This window comes from Notamacropus eugenii, chromosome 5, assembly GCF_028372415.1.
Source record: "Notamacropus eugenii isolate mMacEug1 chromosome 5, mMacEug1.pri_v2, whole genome shotgun sequence".
In the NCBI taxonomy this organism is placed as follows: Eukaryota; Metazoa; Chordata; class Mammalia; order Diprotodontia; family Macropodidae; genus Notamacropus; species Notamacropus eugenii.
Window position 1 is genome coordinate 25,077,518 of NC_092876.1, and position 10,157 is coordinate 25,087,674.

At 48.3% G+C, this 10,157-nt stretch overlaps 1 protein-coding gene across 1 annotated transcript in view; it reads left to right on the forward strand.

Moving 5' to 3' along the window:
- Positions 1 to 6: 6 nt before the first annotated feature.
- SPACA6 (sperm acrosome associated 6) overlaps positions 7 to 10,157 on the forward strand; it is a 32,506-nt gene continuing 22,355 nt past the window's right edge. The window contains exons 1-2 of the mRNA XM_072607810.1: positions 7 to 2,289; positions 2,917 to 2,994. Of these exons, the coding sequence (XP_072463911.1) occupies positions 1,911 to 2,289; positions 2,917 to 2,994 (457 nt within the window). The 5' untranslated portion in view covers positions 7 to 1,910. The remainder of the gene's footprint in view (positions 2,290 to 2,916; positions 2,995 to 10,157) is intronic.

Here is a 10,157-nt window from a genome sequence, read left to right on the forward strand (position 1 = left end):
CCTGGGTTCCGTCCTGCTATGTGACCTTGGTCCAGGGGCATCCCTTCCCTGAACCTCAGTTTCCCCTAGTGTGATAAGGGACTCAACTGTCTGGTTCTTCAATTCCTTTTCCCCCTCCCCCTCCCCTGGCCTGGCCCCAGAGCATGCTGGGATTCCAAGGCGGGCACAGGGCCAGTGAGGGGGGGTGGGTCCCAAAGCAAGGGCAGCTATACTGTTGCCTCGGACCCTGGTCTGACTCTGGAAAGGGAAACCTAGACAGGGGACCTTCAGCTCAAGCCCAGGTAGGTCTTGGGATTGAAGCCCACAGAGAAATTGACAGAGAGAGAGATACAAAAAGAAATCCTGAAGGAAACAGACTCCCAAATTGAGACCAGAGATGGATGTACAGGCAGCCAGAGAAGCCAAATGAGGAGGAGGGGAAAAGAGAAGGTGCGGGCTTGAAAGGGAAAGCAAGACAGAAAGAGGGAAGGAAGGAGGGAGAAATAGAGAAGACAAACTGGACACAATCCCACAAATGTCCAAATAGAGAAAGCAGTGAGAAAAAGAGACGGGGTCTGACAGCCTCTGGGTCAGCCTTCACTGCCCACCTCTTCTCTGCTCCCAGGAAATAAGCCAGTATTCCTAGGACCCTGAAAAGATCAAGATCTTGGCCAAGTAGCCAAAGGCCTAGACAGGTAAGGATGCTCCACCCTGCCCCCAGAAGGAAGACCCAGGTCAGGACTCCTCATCCCCCTCACAGCACAGAGAGGGTAAGAAAGAACCACCTCCCTCGTGCTCCAAATGGGGCAAGGACTGGAGCATCAGACACCTGGGTCCCTGAGGGGACAGAGGAATCAGGAAGTCTAGGTCCCTGAGGGAGGCAGGGGGATCAGGAAGCCTGGGTCCCTCAGGGAGGGGGGCAGGACCTGGGGAATCAGGAAGCCTGGCTCCCTGAGAGGGGCAGGAGCTGGGGAAACAGGACACCTGGGTCCCTGAGGGGGCAGGGGTTGTGGCCCAGGCACCTGGCTCCTGGGGGGGGCCCATTCTGCAGCCTGGCACCCACCCGTAGATCCGACCTTGCGGGGCGCCGGCCACACACAAGCTCGAGTCTGTGGGTCTGTGTCGGGATTGGCATCGCCGCCGGGCCCCCCTGCCGGCCTGGTCCAGCCCCCGCCCAGCCCGGCCCTGTCCACCTCGCGCGCTGCCCGGGCTGAGGTAGTAGGTTGTACAGTTGAGAGAGACACCTGTGGAGATAACTGTACGGCTCACTAGCTTTCCCCGGGCTGTGCCCTGCACCGGAGGAGGAGGGGAGAGGGTGGGGGAGGGGCCCATATGAGGGGCTGGACTTGGCAGGCCCGGGAGCTGTTGGTTGGGGGCCTTCCCTGAGGCAGGGCCCTGTAGACTGTGCTGGGGGCCAGTAGCAATGCGGCCCTGCCTCATACCCTGACCTGGGCACTGGGGGAGACAGTGTCTATGTCTCTGGGTCTCTCTCTGTCCCTATCCGTGTTTTCCAGTAGCACTATATTTCCATCTCTGTGTCTCTCTGGGTCTGGCTCTTTTTCCATGAGTGTATGTGTGTGTGTTTCTTTCCTTGTCTTTGTGTCTCTCTGCCTCTGCTCCCCTGCCCCCGCTGTCCTCTCGGTCCCTGAGACCCTTTAACCTGTGAAGACGTCCAGGGTCACAGGTGAGGTTCTTGGGAGCCAGGAGGCCGGCCCATCAACTGACAAGAGCCAGGATCCTCTGTACCCATAAACCTCTGACCTTGGCCTTACCGATGGCCCCAACCTCCAGCCCTAGCCTTCAACTCCAGCCTCCAACTCTGGAACCTGCTGGGGGATTATTAGAGCACCTGAGTCCCCCCAAGAGGTGTTTGAGTTGAAGGATGCCTTGTCCTTGGGGATGGGTGGGGTTGGGGAGGAGGAGGGCTCAGCATGGCTAGACCCTTGAGTGGCAGGGGACAGACACTTGGGTCCCTCAATGCTGCAGATCCTGGGGGATCGTTCCCCTCCCCCACATTCCCTGATGACCTCACAAAGGTCATCTTCTACTGCCTTCCTTCCCTACCTACTCAGACCATGGCCCCAGCTGTGTCCCCACAGGCCAGTCAAATGGCCCCCCTGGTCTTGGGCCTGGCCCTCAGTCTGGTGGTGATGAGCCTTCCAGGGTCCTGGGGCTGCCTTCTCTGTTTCACCTCGGAGCCTGACCGGCAGCGTCTCTGCCAGCTCTTCACAGGCCTGAAGAGCCGCCAGAGCTCCCAGTGTAGGGCTCAGCTGACCGAAGCTTTCCAGGGCCTGACCCACACCCAGATAAGTGAGGAGCTCCCCAGCCCAGAGCAGCTCGGCAGCAGCCAACATTCCCCCAATGCCACCTAGAAATGTGGCCAAGAGAAACGCTCAAAGCCCTCAGGGATCAAGACCATAGAGAGCCTCTAGTGCCAGGCTTCCATTTTCTAGAGAACAACAGACCCTGAAGCATCATCTGCTCATTGATTTAGAGCTGGGAGGGGCCTCAAAGGCCCACTAGTCCAGTGCCCTCACTTTATAGATGAGGAAAATGAGACCCAAGGTCCTAAGCGGAGGCAGCTGTCAGACCGAGACCCTTTGATTCCCCACACAGCTCACTTGCCTTGTCAGAGACCCAAAAGACACCGTGTACCTAGCTCCATGTCATCTGTGGTGGGCCCTGTCCCTAAGCCTGGAGGGTACTTCCTTAGCTGGAGACAGATTCTCCCAGGGTCCGTGCACCCAGCAAACCTTCCCCTCCCCCTACGCTGGCCCTCTGACCCCCCTCCCAAAGCAATTTATGGCCTTGAGCTGAGAGCCCACTTCTCAGGGTAAAGGCCCATTCAGAACTGAGTGCTCTCCCCCACCCCGTGGTGTGGAGTCTGGGTTCCAGCCCCTGCCCCCTTGCCACACTCCCCTCCACCACCACCCCCAGATTATGCGGAGAGAGCCCACCTGCATGATGCCTTCACTCAAACCATCTTCACCCTGGAAGAGAAGGCTGCAGCGAAAGGTGAGTTTGGCCTCAGACCTCAGACTGTGGGATCTTGGGATCCCTGTGGGGCTGTGATCAGGAAAGGGGGGACTGTGATCACGTTGGATTAGAGGGAGCAGGGTCTATGATCATGATTTGGGGAAGGGGGGATCTGTGATAAGGCTATTGCTAGAGGGAGGGGACCTGTGGAGATGCTAGAGGGAGGAATGGGGGACCTGTAACAGCGATTGGCAGTAATAACATTGTGAACAAACCTATTTTAAAAATGGATAAAGAGAAGAAGGTATGATAAGGTGGGAAGCAGAGAGCCCTGTGATAATAGAGAAGTGAATGAGGGGATCCTTTTTAGAGATGTGAAGGTGAGGAGAAGAATGAAGGGGATTGGATAACTTGGCAATCAGGGGACCCTTCATACTGTCAGTGTTCAAAAAAGCATGGTAGTGTGGGAGTGAGGGGACCTGATCCATCGTGAGATTGAGCAGGGTCTATAACAAGGGGCTAAGAAGGAGGGGATATGAGAGAAAAGAGGGCAGAATCATGGATGTAGAGTCAGAAAGGAATCCTAAGGTCCACCTGATCCATCAATGTTATCATATGGCAGTGATCTAAGATAATACTGCATTGAGGGGTGGAAGAAATGGTTGAAGGAAAAGGAACAAAGGCTCATGCCAGACTAACCTGATTTCCTTTTTTGACTGGATTACTAGACCTAGTTTACCTAGATGTTAGCAAAGCATTTGACCAAAGTCTCTCATACTATCCTTCTAAAAAAGATGAGGAGATACCAGACATTGCCCAGTTACATCGATTTAGAATTGATTGATTAACTGGACCCAGTGACTGGCTCCATGTTGATTTGGAAGGAGGTCCCTCCTGGAGTGCTATAGGCCTCTATGGCATTGAGTGTTTCATCAATAAACATAGAAAAGGCATAGAAAGCCTGCCTACCTAATGTTACAACTGACACAAACCTTCAAGGCACAGTCAGTCAATGAGCATATATTAAGTGCCTACTGTGTACCAGTCACTATGCTAAGCATTTCTGTCAAGGAGCTCACAATCACACACAAACAACTACATACAATCTATAGACGGAGTAATTTGGAAATACTCAACAAAGGAGAAGCACTAAAATTAAGGAAGATTTGGAAAGGCTTCCTGTAAAAGATGGGATGTTAGGTAGAACTTAAAAAAAATTGAGAAGTCAAAAGGCAGAGATGAGGAGGGAGGTATGGAGGACAACGAGAGAAAATATATGGAGGCGCAAGACAGAAAATCGTGTTCAAGGATCAGCAAGGCAGCTGTTGTCACTGGGCCAAAGAGTGCATGGCAGCATGGAAGGGAAGGGAATAAGCACTTATGTAGCACCTACCGTATGCCAGGTGCTGGGCTAATATCACCTCATTTGATCCTCACAATCCTGGGAGATAAGTGCTGTTATCATCCTTATTTCACTATTGAGAAAACTGAAGCAAACAGAGGTTAAACGGTATGCCCAGGATCACAGAGCTAGTGAGTGTCTGAAGCTGGATTTGAACTCAGGTATTCCTTATTAAAGTTTCAGCACTCTATCCACTTGCCTCTAGGGTGTAAGAAGACTGGAAAGATAGAATGGACAGGTTATGTAGGGTTTTGAAAACCAGAGGATTTTATACATGGTCCAGGAGGTGATTGGGGAGTCCTGGAGTCTATTGAATGAAAAAGTACAGTGAGAGGAGGGTAATGTGGTCAGCCCTGACTTTCAAGAAAATCACTTTGACATTTAGAGGATGGATTGTAGTGGAGAGAGACTTGAGGCAGGCAGACTCAGCAGCAGGCTACTGCAGTACTCCAGGCAAGGGTCTGCACCAGGGTGGTGACCATGTCAGAAGAGAGGAGGGGGTATAATTGGGAGATGTTGCAAAGATGAAATCAACAGCAGCAGACTGGATATGGCAGAGGCAGATGAGAGAGATAGTAGGGAATCAAGGATGACTTCTAGGTTTCAAGCCTGAGGGACTGAGAGGATGGTGGTGTCCTTGATAGTAACTAGGGAGAAAGATAATGAGCTTGGTTTTAAACATGCCAAGTTTAAGATGGCTACAGGTCATACAGTCTGATAGGCAGTTGGAGAGGTGAGACTGGAGAGTGACAGAGATTAGGGCTGGATAAATAGATTTGAGATAGATATCTACAGAGATGATCATTTAATTCATGGGAGCTGTTGAGATTATCAAGTTTGGAGAAAGAAGAGGAGAAGACCCAAAGGGAATACTGTGCTGTGATCTCGGTGAAAACCCAGCCAAGGGGATGAGAAAGGAATGATCAGATATGTAGGAGGGGAGCATAATATCCTAAAGACATAGAAAAAAATAGAGAGTGATTGACAGTGTCAGAGGCTACAGAGAAGTCAAGAAGGATAAAAATCCAGAAAGTTAAGGGGTTGAAGCTGAAAAGGTGAGATTGAGTAAGAATAAATGTAAAGTCCTTCCCTCAGCTTCAAACATTCAATTTCACAAGCATAATAAGTTGGAGGAGGCATGGCTTGACTGAAAAATACTTAGGGTCATAGCAGTGTATAAGCTCAATGTGAGTCAGCAGTATGATACATAGATATAGATAGATAAGCTTAATACCAATGAGATCCTTAGGCTGTGTTAGCAGAGGCATAGCATCCAGGAATGTATCTTACTTGGATGTGGTGCTGCTGTCCTGCATTTTGGTCCAATCTTATCTTGAGTCTTGAGTTCAGTCATGCCCACCACAGTTCAGGAAGCATACTGGTAAACCACAGTAAGGAATAGAAAGACCCTGATAGTGATCCCTCTCCTAGTCATGAAAAAGACACCCTGACTTCTACTATAGAACCTCCTAAACCCAACTCAATTGACTTACATTGGTCAACATTGCCCTCGAATGAGTTACTCCACCAAGAAGGCAAAGGGCAGTCATTTAAAGGAACATTGAATCTGGTTCAGAAGAGACTGTTCAGGGAGGACATCATGGCTGTCTCCAAGTATCTGAAGGACCATCATGGGGAAGAGGCTCTAGCCTCACTCTGATTGGCCCAGCAGGCAGATGTCAGAGCCATGGGTGGAAATTACAAAGAGACCAATTTGATGTCAGGAAAAATGTCCTAATGATTAAAGCTGCCCCAACACAAAATTCATCACTTCCAGAGGTGATGAGTTCCCCTTCCCTAGAGGTATTCAAACAAAGGTTTTTCATGAGTACTATAATAGAGGGATTCTGGTCAAGTTGTAAGTCCTACCAGATGACTGCCCAGACCCTTCTGACTCTTAGCTCCCATGATTCTGCAGAAAGTGATGGTGATGGAATATGGAAAAATTATTCCAATGAGTGGTGGAGGAGCAGTAAAAAAAAAAAAAAAAGAAGAGGAGTTTTTGAAAGTATTGTACTGAAGGGGCCTACTTAAATGAGGAATTGAAAGGGAATTTGATCATGTGGGCAAAAGGTCGGGGGGAGGGGACAGGGAAGCCTGAATAATATAGAAGTGATAATGGAAGTGAGGGAACTATAGCAATTCAGGGGTGATGAGGACATCTAGGCCAGCAATGGAATGAAATAGAAATGAAAGGGACTTGGATAATATTGGAGTAAAGAGGGTATGTTAATATGGGAGTGGAACAGACTTTGTTTTAATGACCAAGTGACAGTGGACATGATAATGTTGGTGATAAGAATTCTTTAATAACGGTAACATAGTAAGAGGGTGATAATGATGAGGTTAATATGATAATATTGGATTGATGGGACATGACTCTTTTCATGTTGAATTCGGAAGGGATATAATAGTGATGGAATGAAGGAACCTGGAGAGAAAGGGCCTGTGGCAGCAGTGGAGTAAGGAGAATAGATGGATAATGAATGAGTGAGGGAATCTGCTCTAATTGTGGATTTAGGGGACCTGTTTTAATGATAGATTTAGGGGACCTGTTTCTTATGGATTTGAGGGACCTGTTTTAATTATTATTTGGGAGACTTCATTTATTGTTAAAGTGAGGCAGGCCTTAGATAATAATTGAATGATGGGGGATATAATGATGAAGTAGACAGAAGGGACACATGATACATGGGGTTGAGATGAACTCAACAATGAAGTCAGAAGACAAATGTTAATGATGAGACAGGGAGAGGTGAGGATCAGCTAGGACCTATGAGGATTGTAGAGGGGAAAATAGAGTAAGAGGCTTATAAGAAGGTTGTGAAGGGACCTGTTTTAATGATTAAGCAAGATGGAATGTGATAACATTGGGCCAAAGGGGTCTGCTTTAATGTCGGAGTAAGAGAAGGCTTATGGAACCTTGGGGCATAGGATAATGATGGATCTAGCAAGTTTGGATTATATGAGAGTTAACAGGCCTGTGGTAATGTTGGCAGGAAAGGAGATTGTGCTTATGTTGAATAAATTGGTGCCAGTGATGGAGAAGGAGCAAGGAGAGTGTGATAATACCAAGGAAAGGGCCAGTGAATCCTCTATTTAGAATCAACCCCATCGTAGCAATCATCTTCTCCAGAAATGTTGCGATTCCGGAGTGACAGAGGAGCCCACGGTACTAATGTTGCATTAAAGGAGGCCTGGCACAGTGTTGGGAGGTAGAGGAATTCATGATAATGATGGCATGAGGTAGGTGGGTCCCGTAATCATTATGACATGGGGCTAAGGCTTTTTTAATGGTAGAGAAAGATGGGATGGAGTGATAATGATGGATAAAACAGACCCAAGATTGTGTTGGAGGGAGATGGCATTCCATAATGTAGGAGGGACACTCAGGGCAATGTCAGAGTGTGGGGAATGATGACAATGGAGTAAAGGATGTGGAAATCTTGGATTTAGAGTCGAATGTGTTCCTTGGGGTTATCTGGGATTGTGTGGGCTAATATCGGAGTAAGGGTAAAATCACTCTGCATAAGGGTAAGAGGTGCTTGAAGAATGTTAGGAGAGAGAAAGGAAGATGAATGGACTGGGACAAGTAGAGTTGTTACAGAGGGAGCGGGCTTTGGTAACAATATTACGGTAAAGAGGGATGGAATGAAGAGGAGCATAAGGAAATCATGTGACCATGTAGGGTGGAGGGGGGACATGTGACTGTGGAAATGAAGGATCATGGAGCCATGGAATACATAAACAGTTAGAGATGGAAATAGAGATATAAATAGATACATGTGTGGGGGGATAGAGATGGATAGGGAGGGAAACCTGCTAGAATGTGGGAGAGAGTTAAGATCCCCTTGATAATGTTGGGGTGTAAGAATCTAAAGTGATGATGATAGCATGAGGGACCCAGGGCTAATGATGGAATGAAGGGGGGCCTACGATGATAATGAAGTAGAGGAACATGGGGGGTGAAGGAATCTGTGGTGACAGTGATGGAATGAGAGACCGCAGCGCTAATGATGGAATGAGCGGGACCTATGATGATAATGAAGTAGAGGAGGTTGGTTGTGATATTCTTGGAAGGAGGGAGGGAGCCTAGTGAATGGTGGACTCATAAGAACTGTAATATGGAAGACCTGTACTCATGTGGCAGTGAGATATAGGACATGATGTGATGATGAGAAAAGGAACAAACAACCTCACACGAGAGCTGAATGTAAGTCATAGGCTTGTGTGCTTAGAACAGGGAGGGATCTCAGCGGCCATATCTAATCCAATCTTCTCATTTTCCGGTTGAAGAAACAGGCCAAAGAAATTATTTGCCTGGGGTCACACAGCTAGTAAATGTTTGGGACAGAATTTGAACCCGGTTCTCCCTAGCTACCAATCAGCACCCTGTTCACTATGACTTGCTGGTTCGCCATCTCCATCTCCATTGAAAGATGTAATAATGTTGGAGTCAGAGTTGGAGTGGAGGGAGTGCCTGAGCCATGTTAGCACAAAGGGACCTATTTTAATGATCGGGTGAGGGGGATGTGAAAATGAACGAAGGAATGGGGCCCTAGGTCAGTGTGGAAGTGAAGAGGACATGTGGCCATTTTTAATCAGGAACCTTGTTTTACTCGTGGGGATGTGATGATAATGTAGTGAAGGAGTTTGTGCTGATGTTAAAATGAAGAGACCTACTTTAAAAATGGAGTGAGAGGGGATGGGATGGAATAATGCAATAAAAGGGCTCTTGATAACACTGAAGTATAGGAAAAGAATGAATGAGAGAGAATGTGATAGTGAGGCGGCCTGTCTTAATGATGGGATGAGAGATGTGGTCGTGATGGAGTGATGGGGACCTGTGATAATATTGGAGGGAGGGCATCTGCTTTAGCAAAGGTATGAGAGGGGATGTGATATAATGCTGGAGTACAGCGGCGTTGTGATAACAATTGAATGAAGGGACCTGTTTTAACATTGCAATGAAAGGAAATGCAAAAATGATGAAGTGAAGGGGCCTGTTTTGATGAGGGAGTGAGAAGAAGTGTAAGTGTGTTGGAATGAGGAGAGTCCTGAGATCATGTGGAAGGGACAGTACGATGGGATGAAGGTGATGACTTTGCATTGGGTTACTTGAAGCATTGTTGACCAGAGACGCTTGGTGATAATATGGGAGATGTGACAACCTTGAGAGACCAAAAGATGTCTCCAAGACTGGCCTGGGTTGGTTGGTGTAAAGAAAACCATGGGGATGGAATCTATGGGTGTGGCTTAAGAGGTGGGCACTGGGAACCTTGAAGCCCCAAGTGGATGTCCACTCCAATTCAATTCAACTTGCCCAACATCTATCAGCCTTCTGGGGCTGGACGATAAAGGAAACAGGCCCTGCCTTCAGTAACTTACACTCCATTGGGAGGGAGAGGGAGAAAGGGAGAGAGGATAAAAAAGTAGAAAAATAGATAGCTCCACATGGTGGGGGAGGGAGAGGCAGCCTCTGTAAAGGCAAGGAGGCAGGAGATGGGGTGGCGTGTAGGAGGCAGAGCTAGCAGGCCAGGTTGACTCATATGGAATGCAAGAATGGGTGTAGCAGGAAATAAGATCAGCAAAGAAGCAGGGAGCCTTGAAATACCAGGCAGAGGATTTGAGACTGTCCAGGAGGCCATAGGGAGCCATCAAAAATGTTGGAGTAGAGGGGTGTTAGCAAAGAGGCAGATTTGGGCTCAATGTCGGCAAAAGCTTCTTAAAATGGGCAGCCTTGGGAGGTGGCATCTGCCTCCTTGTCAGCTGGGTTGGGCTGGGATGGAAGCCTCAGAGA